At 41.9% G+C, this 22,722-nt stretch overlaps 1 protein-coding gene across 4 annotated transcripts in view; it reads right to left on the bottom strand.

Moving 5' to 3' along the window:
• The window catches only part of LOC139423124 (cytospin-B-like), a 172,412-nt gene that overhangs the window by 1,055 nt on the left and 148,635 nt on the right, over window positions 1–22,722 (bottom strand). For 3 of the 4 annotated variants that reach the window (XM_071174793.1, XM_071174794.1, XM_071174796.1), the window contains 2 exons: window positions 12,936–12,995; window positions 12,796–12,831 (listed from right to left, as the gene is read on the bottom strand). In XM_071174793.1, the coding sequence (XP_071030894.1) occupies window positions 12,796–12,831; window positions 12,936–12,995 (96 nt within the window). The remainder of the gene's footprint in view (window positions 1–12,795; window positions 12,832–12,935; window positions 12,996–22,722) is intronic. The other variant, XM_071174795.1, reaches the window with a different exon arrangement.

The following is a 22,722-nucleotide window of genomic DNA, read 5'->3' as shown; positions in this document are numbered from 1 at the left end:
AAAACAGTTCACTCAACTGTTTGATGTAGGAGCATTATACAACATTTCATACATGGATGCTATACACTGAGTGTACAAAACTTTTGGAACACCTTCCTACTGTAATATTGAGTTGCACCCCCTTTAACCCTCAGAACAGCCTCAATTTGTTGGGGCATGGACTCTACAAGGTGTTGAAAGTGTTCCACAGGGATGTTGTTCCATGTTGACTCCAATGCTTCCCAAAGTTGTGTCAAATTGGCTGGACGTCCTTTGGGTAGTGGACCATTCTTGATACACACAGGAAACTGTTGCGTAACCCAGCAGCGTTGCAGTTCTTGACCTACTCAAACCGGTTTGCCTGGGACCTATTACCATACCCCGTTCAAAGGCACTTAAATATTTTGTCTTGCCTATTCACCCTCTGAATGGCACACATACACAATCCTTGTCTCTATTGTCTCAAGGCTTAAAAATTCTTCTTTAAACTGTCTCCTCCCTTCATCTACACTGACTGAAGAGGATTTAACAAGTGACATCAATAAGGGATCATAGTTTTCACCTGGATTCAGTCTATGACATGGAAAGAGCAGGTGTTCTTAATATTTTGTACACCTTGTGTATATAAACATGAAGAAATTCTACATACATTATATAATATACAAGACTGATTTTCATCATTATCGATTATGCAGATCAATTCAAACTCAGTCTGGACAGAAAAAGTAGTGTATGACTAAGGTGTGTGTGTGTGTGTGTGTGTTTGTGTGTGTGCATGCCTGCGTGTGCTTGTGTTGGTACACAGATTTGGATCTTAATCCTTGGCCACAGATCGTGGCTCAGACACAAATCAGGTTTGAGATAATAATGGTGAGAGAAAAACAGACAGGGAAGGCTGAGCCTTAGAGACACAGACAGGCCAGCATTTACAGGGTCAGGATACCTGTCTTGTCCTGTGACACTGCCATCAGAGCAGCCCTAGCCAGGGTTGGGTCAGCTTTACATAACAGCCTTAGATTTGGTGGTGTTTAGTAGTGAGTCACCACCACCATACTGTTTACTGTCAAATGTCTGATGTAAACAATCAGTCTTCTGGGATGAAACCGTATGTTTGATTTCCAAGGCAATGGCATAGACCTGGGGAACCCAGAAAAAAATCTATATATCTGTCTCTAACATGGTAACCTCTAGGATCAAGAGAGAAACTCAAGTGTTTTAGTACTATATCTCTTGACACAATGATGAAAATAATCATGGCCTCTAAACCTTCAAGCTGCATACCCTATTCCAACTAAACTACTGAAAGAGCTTCTTCCTGTGCTCGGCCCTCCTATGTTGAACATAATAAACGGCTCTCTATCCACCGGATGTGTACCAAACTCACTAAAAGTGGCAGTAATAAAGCCTCTCTTGAAAAAGCCAAACCTTGACCCAGAAAATATAAAAAACTATCGGCCTATATCGAATCTTTCATTCCCCTCAAAAATGATAGAAAAAGTTGTTGTGCAGCAACTCACTGCCTTCCTGAAGACAAACAATGTATACGAAATGCTTCAGTCTGGTTTTAGACCCCATCATAGCACTGAGACTGCACTTGTGAAGGTGGTAAATTACCTTTTAATGGCGTCATACCGAGGCTCTGCATCTGTCCTTGTGCTCCTAGACCTTAGTCCTGCTTTTGATACCATTGATCACCACATTCTTTTGGAGAGATTGGAAACCCAAATTGGTCTACACGGACAAGTTCTGGCCTGGTTTAGATCTTATCTGTCGGAAAGATATCAGTTTATCTCTGTGAATGATTTGTCCTCTGACAAATCAACTGTCAATTTTGGTGTTCCTCAAGGTTCCGTTTTAGGACCACTATTGTTTTCACTATATATTTTACCTCTTGGGGATGTCATTCGAAAACATAATGTTAACTTTCACTGCTATGCGGATGACACACAGCTGTACATTTCAATGAAACATGGTGAAGCCCCAAAATTGCCCTCGCTAGAAGCCTGTGTTTCAGACATAAGGAAGTGGATGGCTGCAAACTTTCTACTTTTAAACTCGGACAAAACAGAGATGCTTGTTCTAGGTCCCAAGAAACAAAGATATCTTCTGTTGAATCTGACAATTAATCTTGATGGTTGTACAGTTGTCTCAAATAAAACCATGAAGGACCTCTCCGTTACTCTGGACCCTGATCTCTCTTTTGATGATCATATCAAGACTGTTTCAAGGACAGCTTTTATCCATCTACGTAACATTGCAAAAATCAGAAACTTTCTGTCCACAAATTATGCAGAAAAATTAATCCATGCTTTTGTCACTTCTAGGTTAGACTACTGCATTGCTCTATTTTCCGGCTACCCGGATAAAGCACTAAATAAACTTCAGTTAGTACTAAATACGGCTGCTAGAATCCGGAGTAGAACCAAAAAATGTGATCATATTACTCCAGTGCTAGCCTCCCTACACTGGCTTCCTGTTAAGGCAAGGGCTGATTTCAAGGTTTTACTGCTAACCTACAAAGCATTAGATGGGCTTGCTCCTACCTATCTTTCCGATTTGGTCCTGCCGTACATACCTACACGTATGCTACGGTCACAAGACGCAGGCCTCCTAATTGTCCCTAGAATTTCTAAGCAAACAGCTGGAGGCAGGGCTTTCTCCTATAGAGCTCAATTTTTATGGAATGGTCTGCCTACCCATGTGAGAGATGCAGACTCGGTCTCAACCTTTAAGTCTTTACTGAAGACTGATGATCATATGATTGAATGTAGTCTGGCCCAGGAGTGTGAAGGTGAACGGAAAGGCTCTGGAGCAACGAACCGCCCTTGCTGTCTCTACCTGGCCGGTCCCCCTCTCTCCACTGGGATTCTTTGCCTCCAACCCTATTACAGGGGCTGAGTCACTGGCTTACCGGTGCTCTTCCATGCCGTCCCTAGGAGGTGTGCGTCACTTGAGTGGGTTGAGTCACTGACGTGATCTTCCTGTCTGGGTTGGCGCCCCCCTTGGGTTGTGCCGTGGCGGAGATCTTTGTGGGCTATTCTCGACCTTGTCGTTGGTGGTTGAAGATATCCCTCTAGTGGTGTGGGGGCTGTGCTTTGGCAAAGTGGGTGGGGTTATATCCTTCCTGTTTGGCCCTGTCTGGGGGTATCATCAGATGGGGCCACAGTGTCTCCTGACCCCTCCTGTCTCAGCCTCCAGTATTTATGCTGCAGTAGTTTATGTGTCGGGGGGTTAGGGTCAGTCTGTTATACCTGGAGTACTTCTCCTGTCTTATCCGGTGTTCTGTGTGAATTTAAGTATGCTCTCTCTAATTCTCTCTTTCTCTCTCTCGGAGGACCTGAGCCCTAGGACCATGCCTCAGGACTACCTGGCATGATGACTCCTTGCTATCCCCAGTCCACCTGGCCGTGCTGCTGCTCCAGGTTCAACTGTTCTGCCTGCAGCTATGGAACCCTGACCTGTTCACCGGACATGCTACCTGTCCCAGACCTGCTGTTTTCAACTCTCTAGAGACAGCAGGAGTGGTAGAGATACTCTTAATGATTGGCTATGAAAAGCCAACTGACATTTACTCCTGAGGTGCTGACTTGTTGCACCATCAACAACTACTGTGATTATTGTTATTTGACCATGCTGGTCATTTATGAACATTTGAACAACTTGGCCATGTTCTGTTATAATCTCCACCCGGCACAGCCAGAAGAGGACTGGCCACCCCTCATAGCCTGGTTCCTCTGTACGTTTCTTCCTAGGTTTTTGCCTTTCTAGGGAGTTTTTCCTAGCCACCGTGCTTCTACACCTGCATTGCTTGCTGTTTGGGGTTTTAGGCTGGGTTTCTATACAGCACTTTGAGATATCAGCTGATGTAAGAAGGGCTATATAAATAAATGTGATTTGATTTGATGTGTCTCACTCCATCTCATGAAGCTTGAGGGATGATTATTCTAAGACTGGGTTGGTTGGCAAATGTCTTGACTCAGACGTCCAGTGGGGTTGGACTTTGTAATGTCATGGCAATCCTGACGTTCCATTGTAACCTCAACTATGACTTCCCCTGCACTAATAGCAGAGTGAAGTGAACCATAGTTTCACATTAAGCACTTAAGCCTGACTTAATTCCTTATTTAGGTCCCTTGGGTGTGTGAGTGCTTTGGATTTGAACTATCCTTGAGATTTGTGTATTTGGAAAGTTCTCTCTCAGGGAGTAATTTTAACATTTGCATGGGTTTAAGAAAGATGCAAGGACCCAACTGGGATCCTGACTGTAACAAACTTGGGTTCAAATACTATCTGAAATCTTTCAAATACTTTGAGTGTTTGCCTTAGCCTGTCTAGAGGGCCAGCTGGGCAGGGTTTGCACATTTTAAACTATTCTATTAGGTCCATAGTGTCAGACATGCTCAATCAAGCCCATCTAAAGTATTTGCAGTGATTTCAAATAGCATTTGAGCCCAGGTCTATGATCCTGACTATCCCAAGCACCCAGCTACCATAGTGTGCCTTGCTCTTCACATGCAATGAGGGCAAAACGCCCTTAAAGAATGTAGGACATGGAAAATACCATTGTCAATCAAGTTACGTTAATGTCCAGAGAGCTAACATACACTGTCATAAAGCACACATAGTGTACCAATGCCTACAAAAGGGTTCCAAAAGGGTTCTTCGTTTTCCCCATAGGATAACCTTTTTTCAGTTCCAAGTAGAACCCTTTTTGGTTCTAGGTAGAACCTTTTTGGGATCCATGTCGAACCCTCTGTGAAAAGTGTTCAACATGGAACCCAAAGGGATTCTACCTGGAACCCAAAGGGTTCTTCAAAGGGTTCTCCTATGGGGACAGCCGAAGAACCCTTTTAGGTTCTAGATAACTCCTTTTTTAAAATCCTGCTACGTCCACACAGATATACCCTCCACTGTCCTCTAAACACCCACACATTCACTATACAAAACTGGGCAGGTTTAAAATAATCTCTCATTCCTTGTCATGTCTTAGCCTATCCATTATTGGCATGACAACGAACATGACAGGGGAGCTGGCAAAGGCACAGAATGAGCTAGGTTTACGGGAAATAACAGTAAAAATATTTATTTTAAAGCAGCAATCAGCAGTAGAAATAATAACAAAGCATACTCCCTGCCCGTTTCTGTAAAAAGCTGAGGGAGGGGCTGAAAAAATGTAAACACTCTCAAATTCATAGACAGATCTATAGATGCAAGGACTGACCGACCATCCATGATATCAAAATGATAGTTTTAACCATCTTTTAAGGCTATATAGTGTTTGTTTACATTTAATATAACACTGGAGTAAAACAACCCTATATTTTGTATTCTGATGAGGCGTGACAGTTGATGAGGCATTTATAAGTTATATTCTTCAAGAATCAATGGGAACATATCATTCATTTATAAGTCCAAAAATGTATGCAACAACTGCTATTTGCACCTTTAAAAGAACTATTACTCATGGTGATACATACCCATCCATACACACTCGTATAATCAGTAAAATTCACAACATGCATGTGATACTTTATAAGCAAGCCTTACTTGACATAAAGTATTGCGGATATCAGAAGGAATGCTGACAGAATGTAGGAAATAAATGGAGCCTATTCCCCATTTAGTGGAACTGAAGGGAGGAGGGAACACAGTAAGGCTAGCTACGTGGACAGTTACCATCACTGCTGCTTTCTTATCAGGCTCTCAGAGACCTTACTGTTACTATTTCAAAATTACTGTTGGTTTGGAGTCAGATCAAATCAAAACTGTGATCTATGATTTTCCTGACACGTATGCACATGCACACACTCAAGCATGCACGCTCGCACAGAAACACAGACACACACACAGACACACACTGCTAAATGCAGCTGTTTGCTCTACACCAGGGATCATCAACTCAATTCAGCCGCGGGCTGATTTTTTCTTGAGCAGATGGTCTTGGGGCGGAACATAATTTAAAATAATTGGCAGACTACAAGCCCAAACAGATATAATATTTGACTAACATGTAATAATTTGTATACAATTACATGTCTCCATTATGAGTGGGAATACTTGGGAACAGATTTCCAAAATTAAAATCACTTGGAGCTGATTTCCTGGTGTTTTTACAGTCTTTTATGTCCAACAACAACAACAGAAAATATTATAATTTGCTCCGAAAATTTGGGGGGCCTATGGAATGAAATCGACAAATAGCGGGAAACAGTGTAATCGCGCATTACACCTTCTCACTATGCAAAAAAGGAATGTGTTATATTAGGCCTATGTGAATTTTCGAAAATCGAGTATGGTTTAAATGCCAGGATGTTATACTCATTCCGGTCTTCATCTAGCAGAATTTGATGCACACTTTTCCACAATGCATTGGAAGAGGTGGGCTGCGAGTGATAGGCCCTAGTTCTGTTCAAGTAGTCAAACCATTAATTAGGGAAGATGCCAAATAGCGAAACTATGTCGTTTTTGTTCTCCTTAAAATTATCACGAGTAGGCTATTGCATCTTAAGCTACAACTGAAGACAGACTTAATTTTTTAAGTGGATTTCTGTTTTCTCATTGAAAAGTGTTTCTTGTTCTCTTGTCCTTTGCCAGTACTAAACCATATTTAATTTCTGAAAGTGTCTTTTGATTTCTGAATGTGTCGGCACCAAGTACTCAGGATGTGGCTGAGTTATTGATGTCATGTTAATCAAGCCTTTTGATTTAAACATATGGATTGTAGGCTAGGTAGGCTAGGTTATCTATTTAATTATTTAATTTATGGATAATGCCTTAGCAGTCACTCTGATCTTGTTCCCAATGATCAGTGCTTTAGTTTACTATGTTGCTGCCCAACGGATCTGAATTTGCGATGCATCTGCCTGCCCATGTTGTTTTGTGCATTAGCCTTTTGATTTGAACATTTAAACGTTTTGGTGTGTGCACTAGGCTATTTAATTGAATTTATAATTGTTTCAACACTTTGGTTTCACTAATAAATATGTTGAATTGGAACCAAATGATATGTTTCTGTCTTTAGTCCTTTTTAAATAAGATAGATGAGCTTTATGGGCTGTGATTTAGGTTGAATGTGATATTCTGCCTATAACCAGCCTTGGGCCTATAACTCCATTCCTATTCTATACAGAGTTTAGAGAAATTCATCGAATTGGAAATGAGCTACAGAATTATCAGGATGGTTAATGTGATGCATGTCTGTTGAATTTGGAAAACTCTACCAGCACTTGGCCCCGCAATATCTAAACAGCCAGTCAGGAGATTCTACTGAGCTACTGCATTTCGGCCGTGGCATACTGCATACTTTTTAACTAAACGGTATGTGCTAAATAGTATGTAACGATGAGTAGCCTACGTATGTAGTACGCTAGTGTGGGTATTCGGACACAGTCACTATATTGACTTCTTAAACGGTGTTGCACTGAGGCAAATCCAAAGGCAGATGACAATGCCAAGTTAAAAAACAAGTCTATACGGTTTCACCTCATAAAACATATACATCTGACATCTGAATAAATGTAAAGTAGTCAATCTACGGACAGTCCTACGCCTTCTGTTGATTGGTCAAAGACAGATTTATAAAAGGCGCAGCACGTCTGTTCAGGTTTTCTACATCACTGGTTTGTGTGTGTGTTACTCTGTGTCTGCGTGCGTAGGCCTGTGTTGACAGTGGTAAATGCCTTGAGTAGTTCTGCAGGGATGGTTTGTGCGTGTCATGATAACAGTCTGCTCCAGAGGGAGAGAGAGTCTCTGGAACAAGTTGGACCTGCCGTGGTAAGGTTGGGTGTGTGTGAGGGGAGGTGGAGACCCTAAGACGAGCAAGGATCCTGACGCCCATATGTGCACAAATGTCACTCACACACAAACAGGCCAATAATATGCTCCGGTGTGTTTGTTCATGAAATATTGTTTGTTTATGCTCCAATTTTGTTTGTTCATGAGAGAGGATCCCTGCCACCCATGTATGCAGATGTCAATCAAGCACGAATGGCACCAGTGGCACGACACCTATTTCATCTGCATCTAAAACATTTATATAACATTTCTAATGTAATATGGATGAAAAATAGTAATAGTAAAACAAAACATTGCAGATTTTATAGACAGATGCTTGAGGCACTTCAACCAACTCTATCAGAAATGTCAAATCAAATCAATGTTAATTTGTTTCTTGCATAGGATACAACATGTGTAAACATTACTTACTTACAAGCTCTTCCTCAACAATGCAGTGTTGAATATCAAAGATAAGAAATAGAAAATCCTGAATAGGATCCTTAAAAGAGCACGGAAACCATACTAGGTCAGATAAATACAAATAAAAACACACAATAAATAAAACGCACAAGAATATTTACAAGGACAGTACCAGTACCATATATGCAGGGATACAGTGCTAGTTGAGGTTGATACTGTACAGTACCAGGCAAAAGTTTGGACTCACATACTCATTCAAGGGTTTTCTTTTTTTCAACAATTCTCTACATTCTAGAATAATAGTGAACACATCAAAACTATGAAATAACACACAACCAAAAAAGTGTTAAACAAATCAAAATATATTTTATATTCGAGATTCATCAAAGTAGCCACCCTTTGCCTTGATGACAGCTTTGCACACTCTTGGCATTCTCTCAATCAGCTTCACATGGAATGCTTTTACAAAAGTCTTGAAGGAGTTCCCACATATGCTGGGCATTTGTTGGCTGCTTTTCCTTCACTCTGTGGTCCAACTCATCCCAAACCATGACAATTGGGTTGAGGTCAGGGGATTGAGGAGGCCAGGTCATCTGATGCAACACTCCATCACTCTCCTTCTTGGTCAAATAGCCCTTACACAGCCTGGAGGTGTGTTGCGTCATTGTCCTGTTGAAAAACAAATGATAGTCCCACTGAGCGCAAACCAGATGGGATGGGGTATCGCTGCAGAATGCTGTGGTAGCCATGCTGGTTAAGTGTGTCTTGAATTCTAAATAAATCACTGACATTGTCACCAGCAAAGCACCACCACACCATCACACCTCCTCCAAGCTTCACGGTGGGAACCACACATGCAGAGATTATCCGCTCACTTACTCTGCATCTCACAAAGATACGTTGGCTGGAACCAAAAATCGCAAATTTTGATTCATCAGACCAAAGGACAGATTTCCACTGGGCTAATGTCCATTGCTCGTGTTTCTTGGCCCAAGCATGTCCCTTCTTCTTATTGGTGTCCTTTAATAGTGTTTTCTCTGAACAGTTGATGTTGAGATGTGTGTGTTACTTGAACTCTGTGAAGCATTTATTTGGCCTGCAATTTCTGAGCCTCGTAACTCTAATGAACTTATATGCAGCAGAGGTAACTCTGGGTCTTACTTTCCTGTGACGGTCCTCATGAGAGCCAGTTTCATCATACCACTTAATGGTTTTTGCGACTGCACTTGAAGAAACTTTTAAAGTTCTTGACATTTTCCGGATTGACTGACCTTCATGTCTTAAAGTAATGATGGACTGTCGTTTCTCTTTGCTTATTTGAGCTGTTCTTACCATAATATGGACTTGGTGTTTTACCTAATAGGGCTATCTTCTGTATACCACCCATACCTTAACTTTAACTTTTTACAAGGCACACCTGTTAATGAACTTTTAACAAGGCACACCTGTTAATTGATGGTTGGGAGAAGTTGCTCTCGGAGGATGTGTTGGTACCATTCTTTATTCATGGCTGTGTTCTTAGGCAAAATTGTGAGTGAGCCCACTCCCTTGGCTGAGAAGCAACCCCACACATGAATGGTCTCAGGATGCTTTACTGTTGGCATGATACAGGACTGGTGGTAGCGCTCACCTTGTCTTCTCCGGACAAGCTTTTTTTCCAGATGCCCCAAACAATCGGAAAGGGGATTTATCAGAGAAAATGACTTTACCCTAGTCCTCAGCAGTAGAATCTCTGTACCTTTTGCAGAATATCAGTCTGTCCCTGATGTTTTTCACGGAGAGAAGTGGCTTCTTTGCTGCCCTTCTTGACACCAGGCCATCCTCCAAAAGTCTTCGACTCACTGTGCATGCAGATGCACTCACACCTGCCTGTTGCCATTCCTGAGCAAGCTCTGTACTGGTGGTGCCCTGATCCCGCAGCTGAATCAACTTTAGGAGACGGTCTGGCTCTTGCTGGACTTTATTGGGTGCCCTGAAGCCTTCTTCACAAAAATTGAACAGCTCTACTTGAAGTTCTTGATGAACCGGTAAATGGTTTATTTAGGTGCAATCTTACGGGCAGCAATATCCTTGCCTGTGAAGCCCTTTTTGTGAAAAGCAATTATGATGGCACGTGTTTCCTTGCAGGTAACCATGATTGACAGAGGAAGAACAATGATTCCAAGCACCACCCTACTTTTGAAGCTTCCAGTCTGTTATTAGAAATCAGCATGACAGAGTGATCTCCAGCCTTGTCCTCGTCAACACTCACAGCATTGTGTTAACGAGAGAATCACTGACATGATGTCAGCTGGTCCTTTTGTGGCAGGGCTGAAATGCAGTGGAAACGTTTTTGGGGTATTCAGTTAATTTACATGGCAAAGAGGGACTTTGCAATTAATTGCAATTCATCTGATCACTCTTCATAACATTCTGGAGTATATGCAAATTACCATCATACAAACTGAGGCAGCAGACTTTGTGAAAATGTATATTTGTGTCATTCTCAAAACTTTTGGCCATGACTGTATTTGTCACAATTTAATCAACTCAAAGTTCTGTCAAAGTCACCACGCTATTTCGTTGATGTAAATTAGTTTAAATGTAGGCCTAAAATATTATGTGATTATTGGACTACAGTCTAGTGAAAATTATTATCTTATCTTTGACTGAGCTTGTTGGTACTTTTCTCTCCCCTTGCACCTGGCTATCAGGGGAATTTTGGAAGGTTGTGGCTGTTTATACTTTATGATAACCCACTTATTGTGGTTATTTTGTCACAGGGAACACATCTGATTCTCCACTTAACAACCAGACAAGCAAATAGGCCTAGTAGCGGTGACTCAGCACCAGTAGCAGAGATAGTGCCCCGGTACAACAAATCCCTGCGAATCTAGTGAAGCCCGTGCACTCGCTTTTGTTATTGTAACATCATGGAACAAAATGGCTATTTCCTCGAGCGTGTTTGTGGACACATTGTACCAGACATTTTGTTAACAGTGAGTAGTCCTAGCTGCACTTCATATGTTGAGCGTCTGCCATTGGCACAAAGCTAGATTGGAGATTTCATGAATGTAAGATGGAGATTACCTTCAGTAAACTGCATTGAGAGGTCGCGTGTAGGCTACATACACTATATATACAAAAGTATGTGGACACCCCTTCAAATGAGTGGATTTCAGCCACTCCCGTTGCTGACAGGTATATAAAATCGAGCACACAGCCAAGCAATCTCAATAGACAAACATTGGAAGTAGAATGTCCTTACTGAAGAGCTCAGTGACTTTCAAAGTACCACCGTCAAACGATGCCAACTTTCCAACAACTCAGTTCGTCAAATTTATGCCCTGCTAGAGCTGGCCCTGTCAACTGTAAGTGCTGTTATTTTGAAGTGGAAACGTCTAGGAGCAACAACGGCTCAGCCGCAAAGTGGTAGGCCACACAAGCTCACGGAGTGCTGAAGCGTGTGGAGCGTAAAAATCACCTGTCCTCGATTGCAACACTCACTACTGAGTTCCAAACTGCCTCTGGAGGCAACATCAGCACAATAACTGTTCATCGAGAGTTTCATGAAATGGGTTTCCATGGCTGAGCAGCCTCACATAACCCTAAGATCACCATGCGCAATGACAGAGCAGGTACAGTTAATGCCAATAGCCTGTGGGTGAGGGTGGGCAGCCATTGGTTAGCTGTTCAACAGTCTTATTGCTTAGGGATAGAAGCTGTCTTGGAGCCTGAGAACAGTCCATGGCTGGGATGGTTGAAGTCTTTGGCAATTTTCTGGGCCTTCCACAGACACGCCTGGTATAAATGTCCTGGATGGCTGGTAGCTTTGGCTCAATGATGTACATGGGCCGTCCGCACCACCCTCAGTAGAGCCTTGCGGTTAAGTTGCCATACCAGGCAGTGATGCAGCTAGTCAAGATGCTCACGATGGTGCAGCTGTAAAACTTCTTGAGGATCTGAGGGCCCATGACAAATCTCTTCAGTCTCCTGAGGGAGAAGAGGTGCCGTTACAACCATGTTACCTGGACACCGAGGAACTTGAAGCTCTTGACCCTCTCCACTTCAGCCCTATTGATGTGGAGGGGGTCATGCTCCCCCCACTGTTTCCTTCTTGGTCTTGCTAACATTGAGGGAGAGATTGTTGTCCAGGCACCACACTGCCAAGTCTCATCGCTGTCAGTGATCAGGCCTACCACCGTCGTCAGAAAATTTGATGATGGTGTTGGAGTCGTGCATGGCCACACAGTTGTGGGAGAGCAGGGAGTACACGAGGGGGCTAAACACACACCCCCGTGTTGAGGGTGAGCTTGGTGAAGATGTTGTTGCTTACCCTCACCACCTGGAGTCTGCCCATCAGGAAGTCCAGGATCCAGTTGCAGAGGGAGGAGTTCAGTCCCAGGGTCCCAAGCTTGCTGACGAGCTTGGAGGGCACTACAGTATTGAACGCTGATCACTCTATCACTTGATAAAATTCAACCATCTAATCAAATGTTGCTTCTGTAGATGACCAACTCAAAGCATGCTATTCATTCTGTAGTTAATCAAATCAGGTCATTTGTTTAGTAACAAACCAGATCAAAGCGTCTATGCTTCTTTGGTGCATTGTCTGGTCTCTGGTTGTTGAGTTCAACTCACCAGGGAGGGTTTGCTGCCGATGCTCTCTGCAGCACTCTGTAGTTAATCAAATTAGGTCATTTGTTTAGGAATAAACCAGATCAAAGCGTACATGCTTCTTTGGTGCATTGTCTGGTCTCTGGTTGTTCAGTTCAACTCACCAGGGAGGGTTTGATGCCAATGCTCTCTGCAGCCTGAAACGCCAGGGACAGATTCCGGCCCTGTAGGAAAAACATACAGTGTTGATCATTACAAGGTCTTCCTCCTCCTATTCCTACTCTTCCTCATTCATTACACACTACAGAGTGTCCCTCTTCCTCCTATACCTCCTCTTCCTTACTCATAACACACTGCAGGGCCCTCCTCCTCTCCTCCCGTCTTCTCTTCCTCCTCTTCTTCCCCCTCTTCTTCCACACTTATTACTACACAGATCGCTGCAAACAGCAACAAACAGCACACATCTCCACAAATAAACCCTTTTAAACACTGAGGCCATATTCCCTCTGGGACCAGGACAAAACGTCCACTGAGGTGGAGGGAGAGCGAGAGGACAGTCAAAGAGTCACTGACCTGCCGAACTGCTAAAACAGAGGGCGACCTACAACGAGGTGAGTTCCAAGCTACGCAAGCTAAATCTGTGCAAGCTAGATGAGGCTTCATCCACCCGGCAAAACTCTTCTTGACCTTCCAGAACACAACACACATGTTTTCCACTGTCAAGACTTCTTTAATAATCACATCAAACCCAACACACAAGGGGACAAGTCGACAGATGGAACCCTATCATGACTGGCTCAATATTCAGGTATGTTATCCATGCATGATCACTCAGCCTAGCCTATTGCTATGATTCTGCCCTCAGAATAAGACAATGACGAGGACCCAGCCCCCCCACTCCCCAATTGGGTAGAAGGAACATTAATACTATTTCTGCTGAGCATTGGATTTTGTTGTTATTATATTGCCTATGGTCCAGGACATTAAAACAGTGATCACACCACACAAACTAATGGACAATGGACAATATACTGAGGTGTCCCATATGGGCTACTACTCCATTTACACTATTGCATTTACCTCCAAGGGAGGACTTGACCTACTGGCCATGATGTATTATTGTCTAGAGTATCTAGAACAGATGTGTCATTCAAATGTTGCTCTAGAGGGCCGCACAGAAAATGTATTATATTTCCTCGCCGACAGAATTTGCAAAACATAGTCCTCTATTCATTGTTTTAGGAATTTTCGAGATCTTCAGTTTCTTTGCAATTTCTTGCATGGAATAGCCTTTATTTCTCAGAACAAGAATAGACTGACAAGTTTCAGAAGAAAGTTCTTTGTTTCTGGCCATTTTGAGCCTGTAATCGAACCCACAAATGCTGATGCTCCAGATACTCAACTAGTCTAAAGAAGGCCAGTTTTATTGCTTCTTTAATAAGCACAGCAGTTTTCAGCTGTGCTAACATAATTGCAAAAGGGTTTTCTAATGATCAATTAGCCTTTTAAAATGATAAACTTGAATTAGCCAACACAAAGTGCCATTGGAACACAGGAGTGATGGTTGCTGATAATGGGCATCTGTACGGCTATGTAGATATTCCATAAAAAATCATACATTTTCAGATACAATAGTCATTTACAACATTAACAATGTCTACACGGTATTTCTGATCAATTTGATGTTATTTTAATGGACAAAAAAATTGCATTTCTTTCAAAAACAAGGACATTTCTAAGTGACCCCAACATTTAGAATGGTAGTGTATATACAGTACCAGTCAAAAGTTTGGACACACCTACTCATTCAAGGGTTTTTCTTTATTTTTACTATGTTATACATAGTAGAATAATTGTGAAGACATCAAAACTATGAAATAACACATATGGAATCATGTAAGAAGCAAAAAAGTGTTTTGACATTCTTCAAAGTAGCCACCCTTTGCCCTTTGCCTTGATGACAGCTTTGCATTCTCTCACACAGCTTCATGAGGTAGTCACCTGGAATGCATTTTAATTAACATGTGTGCCTTGTTAAAAGTTAATTTGTGGAATGCATTTCCTTCTTAATGCATTTAAACCAACCAGTTGTGTTGTGACAAAGTAGGGGTGGTATACTGAAGATATCCCTATTTGGTAAAAGGCCAAGCCCGTACCATGGTAAGAACAGCTCAAATAAGCAAAGAGAAACCACAGTCCATCATTACTTTAAGACATGAAGGTCAGTCAATATGGAACATTTCAAGAACTTTGAAAGTTTCTTCAAGTGCAATCGCAAATACCATCAACTGCTATGATGAAACTGGCTCTCATGAGGACCGCCACAGGAAAGGAAGAACCTCTGCTGCAGAGGACAAGTTCATTAGAGTTACCAGCCTCAGAAATTGTAGCCCAAATAAATGCTTCATAGAGTTCAAATAACAGACACATCTCAACATCAACTGTTCAGTGGAGACTGCGTGAATCAGGCCTTCATGGTCAAATCACTGCAAAGAAACCACTACTAAAGGACACCAATACAAAGAAGAGACTTGCTTGGGCCAAGAAAAACGACCAATGGACATTAAACCAGTGGAAATCTGTCCGTTGATCTGATGAGTTCAAATTTGAGATTTTTGGTTCCAACCGCTGTGTCTTTGTGAGACGCAGAGTAGGTGAACGGATGATCTCTGCATGTGTGGTTCCCACCGTGAAGCATGAAGAAGTAGGATTGATGGTGCTTTGTTGGTGACACTGTCAGTGATTTATTTAGAATTCAAGGCACACTTAACCAGCACGGCTACCTCAGCATTCTGCAGCGATACCCCATCCCATCTGGTTTGCGCTCAGTGGAACTATCATTTGTTTTTCAACAGGGCAATGACCCAACGCACCTCCAGGCTGTGTAAGGACTATTTGACCAAGAAGGAGAGTGATGGAGTACTTCTTCAGATGACCTGGCCTCCACAATCACATGACCTCAACCAAATTGAGATGGTTTGGGATGTGTTGGACCGCAGAGTGAAGGAAAAGCAGCCAACAAGTGCTCAGCATATGTGGGAACTCCTTCAAGAGTGTGAAAAGCTGTCATCAAGGTAAAGGGTGGCTACTTTGATGAATCTAAAACCGAAAATATATTTTGATTTGATTAACTATTTTTTGCTTACTACATGATTCCATGTGTTATTTCATAGTTTTGATGTCTTCAATATTATTCTACAATGTAGAAAATAGTACAAATAAAAAAAAATAAACTTGAATGAGTAGGTGTGTCCAAATTTTTAACTGGTACTATATATATATTTTTTTTTTACCATTTTCTTTATTTTATTTCACTTAGTCCTGCATGTTGGAGCTCAGAGCCTAATATTTTCACTGTAGCCTGCAATTACACCTGCAACACTGTACATGTGACTATTAAACACTCAACCTGAATCTGCTCGGATTTATTCAGAATCACTAGAAGCAGTAGACAAGGCAATCCGATTTCCCCTCTGCTATTTTTATTATCAATGGACCCCCTGGGCAATGCCATTTGTAAATTGAAGGAAATAACACCAATTTCCCTGAAATCTGCTGATCACTTCATCTGATTATGCACAGACAATATTTTACTATATCTAGACAATGTATTTCAATCACTCCCAAACGCATTGAAGTTTCTAGATAAATTCAGCTTCATCTCAAGTTATGAAATGTATCTAACCAAACCAGCCCTACTGCCTCTCAAGACTTATGGAATCCCAATTGTTTCCCATTATATATTTCCTTACTTAGATAAAACCATTGGCAGAAACTTTAACAGAATGCTCTAATCAACTCAATCTGATCTCAGTAGATGGACTAACATCCCAGTTCCTATAACTGGGAGAAGATCTATTGCCGAAATTACTATATTGCCTCGGCTGAATTCCCGTAGTTCAATACGCCCCATGTGTTCCCATTCTGGCTTTTGGGATAAAATGCATTGTGCTGTTTCAAAATGTATATTTCAGTTAAGCGATCCGGGATAAAATTAACAAACTTACAAAGAGAGAAAGACGTAAGAGGACTATCCGTACCAAACTTTAAATTGTATTTCCAGGCACTAGCATTTCGCCCCATCTTAAATTGGTTTAGACATGATTCTTCTGGCTGAGTATAGTGAAAAATATGGTGTCTCCTATTGCTCTGGAAGAGGTGGTCTCCACTGATATATCCCTTAAACGATTGCTCACACAATTTATATTGAAAAAACGATGTAACTGGGAATCAAAATGGAACGCCCATACTTCAATATTTAACAATAATGCCTTGCGATCTTTAGCATCCCCTCAATGGTACAAATGTGGAATCTGTATCCTTGCCAATATCATGGAAGTAATGGTTTGAGAACATGTCAAGATTTGAAAGACATTACCAGGCAACTCCTTTTTTCTATATTTACAACTTAGGTCAGCTACCCAACTACCGAACCATCCAATGATGGGATTTCTAAATACATTATCTAGGCTCCCGAAAGTACTGACCTCAATGTTCTTTTGGAAAAATCATATTCTGAGCTAGCAATTCAAAAAGTACGGTCCACAGATCTACAGTGCCTTCAGACAGTATTCATACCCTTTGACATATTCCACATTTTGTTGTGTTACAGCTTGAATTCAAAATGGAATAAATATATATTTATTATCTCACCCATCTACATTCAATACCCCATAATGATAAAGTGAAAAGATGTTTTTATAATTTTTTGCTAATCTATTGAAAATGAAATACAGAAATATCCAATTTACATAAGTATTCACATTCAAGAGTCAATACTTTGTAGAAGCACCTTTGGCTGTGATTACAGCTGTGAGTCTTTATGGGTAAAACTCTAAGTTTCCACACTTGGATTGTGCAAAAGTTGGCCGTTATTATTTTCAAAATTCTTAATGCTCTGTCAAATTGGTTGTTGATCATTGCTAGACAACCATTTTCAGGTCTTACCGTAGATTTTCGAGCAGCTTTAAGTCAAAACTGTAACTCGGCCACTCAGGAACATTCACTGTCTTCTTGGTAAGCAACTTCAGTGTAGATTTGGCCTTGTGTTTTAGGTTATTCTCCCGCTGAAAGGTGAATTAATCTCCCAGTGTCTGGTGGAAAGCAGACTGAACCAGGTTTTTCTCTAGGATTTTGCCTGTGCTTAGCTCTATTCAGTTCATTTTTATCCAGAAAAACTCTCCAGTCCTTAATGACTAAAAGCATTCCCATAACATGATGCAGCCACCACTATACTTGAAAATATGGAGCTTGGTACTCAGTAATGTGTTGTATTGTATTTTCCCCAAACATAACACTTTTGTATTCAGGACAAAAAGTGAACTGCTTTGCCACATTTTTTGCAGTATTACTTTAGTGCCTTGTTGCAAACAGGATGCATGTTGATATCCCTGAGCGGTTTCCTTCCTATTCGGCAACTAAGTTAGGAAGGACGCCTGTATCTTTGTAGTGACTGGGTGTATTGATAGACAATCTAAAGTGTAATTAATAACTTCACCGTGTTCCAAGGCATTTCAATGTCTGCTTTGTTTATTAATACCCATCTAGCAATAGGTGCCCTTCTTTGTGAGGCATTGGAAAACCTCCCTGGTCTTTGTGGTTGGATCTGTTTGATATTCATTGCTCGACTTGAAGCTTGCCATAACAAAGGGTTGAATACTTATTGACTCAAGATATTTCAGCTTTTCATTTTTAATTGATCTGTAAAAATGTTTAAAAAAACATCCACTTTGATATTAAGGGGTATTGTGTAATCCATTTTAAATTCAGGCTGTCACACAATAAAATGTGGAAAAAGGCAAGGGGTGTTCGGAAAAGTATTCGGAAAAGTTTTCGGACCCCTTGACTTTTTCCACATTTCGTTTCGTAATAGCCTTATTCTAAAAAATACTTTGTTGAAGCACCTTTGGCAGCGATTACAGCCTTGAGTCTTCCTGGGTATGTCGCTACAAGCTTGGCACAACTGTATTTGGGGAGTTTCTCTCATTCTTCTCTGCAGATCCTCTCAAGCTCTGTCAGGTTGGAGGGGGAGCGTTGCTGCTCAACTATTTTCAGGTCTCTCCAGAGATGTTCGATCAAACTCAAGGCCGGGCTCTGGCGGGCCACTCAAGGACATTCAGAGACTTGTCCTGAAGCCACTTCTGCGTTGTCTTGGCTGTGTGCTTAGGGTCGTTGTCCTGTTGGAAGGTGAATCCTCACCCCAGTCTGAGGTCTTGAGCACTCTGGAGCAGGTTATTATCAAGGATCTCGCTGTACTTTGCTCCGTTCATCTTTCCCTCGATCCTGACTAGTCTCCCAGTCCATGCCGCTGAAAAACGTCCCCACAGCATGATGCTTCCACCACCATGCTTCACCATAGGGATGGTGCCAGGTTTCCTCCAGACGTGAAGCTTGGCATTCAGATCAAAAGGTTCAATATGGGTTTCAACAGACCAGAGAATATTGTTTCTCATTGTCTAAGAGTCCTTTAGATGGACTGTCATGTGCCTTTTACTGAGGAGTGGCTTCTGTCTGGCCACTCTACCACAAAGGCCTGATTGGTGAAGTGCTGCAGAGATGGTTGTCATTCTGGAAGGTTCTCCCATCTACACAGAGGAACTCTAGAGCTCTGTCAGAGTGTCCTTCGGGTTCTTGGTCCCCTCCCTGACCAAGGCCCTTCTCCCCCAATTGCTTAGTTTGGCTGGGCGGCCAGCTCTAGGAAGAGTCTTGGTGATTCCAAACTTCTTCCATTTAAGAACGATGGAGGCCACTGTGTTCTTGGGGACTTCAATGCTGCAGACATTTTTTGGTACTCTTCCCCAGATCTGTGCCTTGACACAATCCTGTCTTGGAGCTCTATGGACAATTCCTTCGACCTCATACATGAATTCTTATGTAAATAATGTATCTGTTTTTTATTTAGAATACATTTGCAAAAATTTCAATAAAACCTGTTTTCGCTTTGTCAGTATGGGGTCGTCGGGAGGGGGGTGGGAGAGTGGAGCGTGGACTGGTGGGGTTGGGGAAATAGGGTTGGGGGGTCATTTATTTGTCTCTACTTTTTCCTTTGCAAACTACATTGATTGAACTGACCTCTTGGAGACCTAGAACCACTCTGACCAAAGTGGTTGTCTTTGGCTGGGAATGGGAGACATGCACATTCAAGACTATTATTATTTCTATACTACTTTTGAACAGATAGCCTCTGTTGTTTGCTTTGGACAGGCCCATGATGTCAGCTGCACGGCGTGAAAATGATTTATTAAGAAAGGATGAGAGCTGAGATTGGGAAACCAAAGAGGCTGAAGCTCATGGTGTTGGAGTCTAACAGTAAATAATGTTTGATAAATAACCTTATTTTGAGCCATGACAGAGAGCTTGGATAAATGGAATGGAATGATAGAAGATCCAAAGAACATTCTAGGAAAGGAGCACTCTAACTTCTGCTTTCAAAGGTGGCCTGTAAGTCTAGAAACTAGGAAGTCACTCAACAGAACACATTAAAGCCAACACACAGCCCTCACTGAATAATTCACTGGGGATGGGCTAGCTTTGTGTCTGTCATCTGGAAGGCACAGAAAGGTTTTACCATAGTAATCAGCCTGGCTAATTTGTCACGTATAGCATGCAGCATCGGATGTGTGTTTGTGTGTGTGTGTGCCAAAGTGTCGTCCTCTTTTGTTTATAGTGAGCTGGTCGAATAAACACAGGGGTGCTGAACCCAACACATGGCACGAAGCGGAGCCTGTTTGCTGTGCTTTTGTGCCCTTCTCTCTCCTCTCTATATGCCACCTGCATATACATACAGCAGGACTGTTTGTCAACACTAATATATAGCCGCTTCTCTTTAACACCAAGTGATAGAGGGTGGCTTTAAAGGTACATGCTTGTCATACAAAAGCCCTTAGGGCTGGATTCATTCCGGACCGCAGAAGATCCGCGTATGCAGTGTTTACCGTGAATGCAGCCTTCGCGAATGCAGAAACATTGCATTTAAAGTTATATTGCGCTATAGCACGGATCTTCCACCGTCCAGATTGAATCTAGGCCTTAGTCTAAGGCAGTTATTCCCAAACTGGGGCACGCAATGCCATCAGGTGTACGCCAAATAAAAATGTGATTCACATTTTTTTTCTTCACATTTTCAAACAGTCCATTTATATTTTCCAACAGGGTTATACATTTGGGTGAGGTTTTTTTCTCGCCTGACTAGCTTTTTACTGCCAAAAATAGAATCTAGTGTTCAGCGAAATAACAACACAATGTCAAATATAGGTAGCCTAGTCAAATAATTAATATCCAATCACATTAACCGTTACTCTCTTGTGTAGAGTGGAGGACTTAATTCTTCATGTTGCCGTGGATATGGCTGGGACAATGCTGGGGGAAAAACTATACAGACAATGTCTTCATCAAACAACACTGTTTCACGACGCATCAGTGACATGACAGGAGATGTTGTGAAACAATTACTGCTTCGCAGATAAGCCAGTGAATTCTATGCATTACAGCTGGATGAGTCAACAGACCTGGCACAGCTCCTGGTATATGTCCATAACGTTTATGGGGGGTCAATTAAGGAAGACATCCTCTTCTGCAAACCACTGGAAACCAGGACAATAGGAGAGGATATTTTTAAAGTACTGGAGAGCTTTGTGACATCAAATGGACTTTGGTGGTCAAGATGTGTTGGTATCTGTACTGATGGCGCAAAAGCCATGACAGGGAGACATAGTGGAGTGGTAACGCACGTGAAAGCAGTTGCTCCCAACGCCACTTGGGTAAACTGCAGCATCCACCGAGAGGCTCTTGCTGCCAAGGGAATGCCTGACAGCTTGAAAGACGTTTTGGACACTACAGTGAAGATTGTTCACTTTGATAAAGCAAGGCCCCTGAACTCTCGTTTATTTTCTCCACTATGCAATGATATGGGCAGTGTAACGCTTTTACAACATACAGAGGTGCGCTAGTTATCAAGGGGGAAAGTATTGACAAGTTTTCATTACTGACCATATTTTTCGCTTGTCTGACTGCTTGCATGATAACGAGTTTCTCACATGACTGGCCTATCTGGGTGATGTTTTTTCTCACATGACTGGCCTATCTGGGTGATGTTCTTTCTCACATGACTGGCCTATCTGGGTGATGTTCTTTCTCACATGACTGGCCTATCTGGGTGATGTTTTTTCTCACCTGAATGATCTGAATCTAGGATTACAGGGACTCTGCAACTACAGTATATTCAATGTGCGGGACAAAATTGAGGCTATGATTAAGAAGTTGGAGCTCTTCTCTGTCTGCATTAGGACAACACACAGGTCTTTCCATCATTGTATGATTTTTTGTGTGCAAATGAACTCAAGCTTACGGACAATGTCAAATGTGATATAGCGAAGCACCTGAGTGAGAGTGTGCCGGGTGCACAATTACCTAGGTACTTTCCCGAAATGGACGACAAACAACTGGATTCGTTATCCCTTTCATGCCCTGCCTCCAGTCCACTTACCGATATCTGAACAAGAGAGCCTCATCGAAATTGCAACAAGCGGTTCTGTGAAAATGTAATTTAATCAGAAGCCACTGACAGATTTCTGGATTGGGCTGCGTTCAGAGTATCTTGACTTGGCAAATCACACTGTTAAGACACTGATGCCCTTTGCAAACACGTACCTACGTATGTGAGAGTGGATTCTCACCCTCACGAGCATGAAAACGAAATACAGGCACAGACTGTGTGTGGAAAATGATTTAAGACTGAGACTCTCTCCAATACAACCCAACATTGCAGCGTTATGTGCATCCTTTCAAGCACACCCTTATCATTAACCTGTGGTGAGTTATTCACAATTTTCTATGAACAATCTTTTAATTTTTTAATGTAAGATGGTTAAATAAAGAGCAAAATTATTAATTATTATTATTTGTGCCCTGGTCCTCTAAGAGCTCTTTGTCACAAAAACTCTCACTCATTCT

The sequence above is a fragment of the Oncorhynchus clarkii genome, chromosome 12 (genome assembly GCF_045791955.1).
Source record: "Oncorhynchus clarkii lewisi isolate Uvic-CL-2024 chromosome 12, UVic_Ocla_1.0, whole genome shotgun sequence".
Lineage (NCBI taxonomy): Eukaryota > Metazoa > Chordata > Actinopteri > Salmoniformes > Salmonidae > Oncorhynchus > Oncorhynchus clarkii.
The sequence above is the reverse complement of the archived record's forward strand: the minus strand, read 5'-3'. Positions and strand labels throughout refer to the sequence as shown.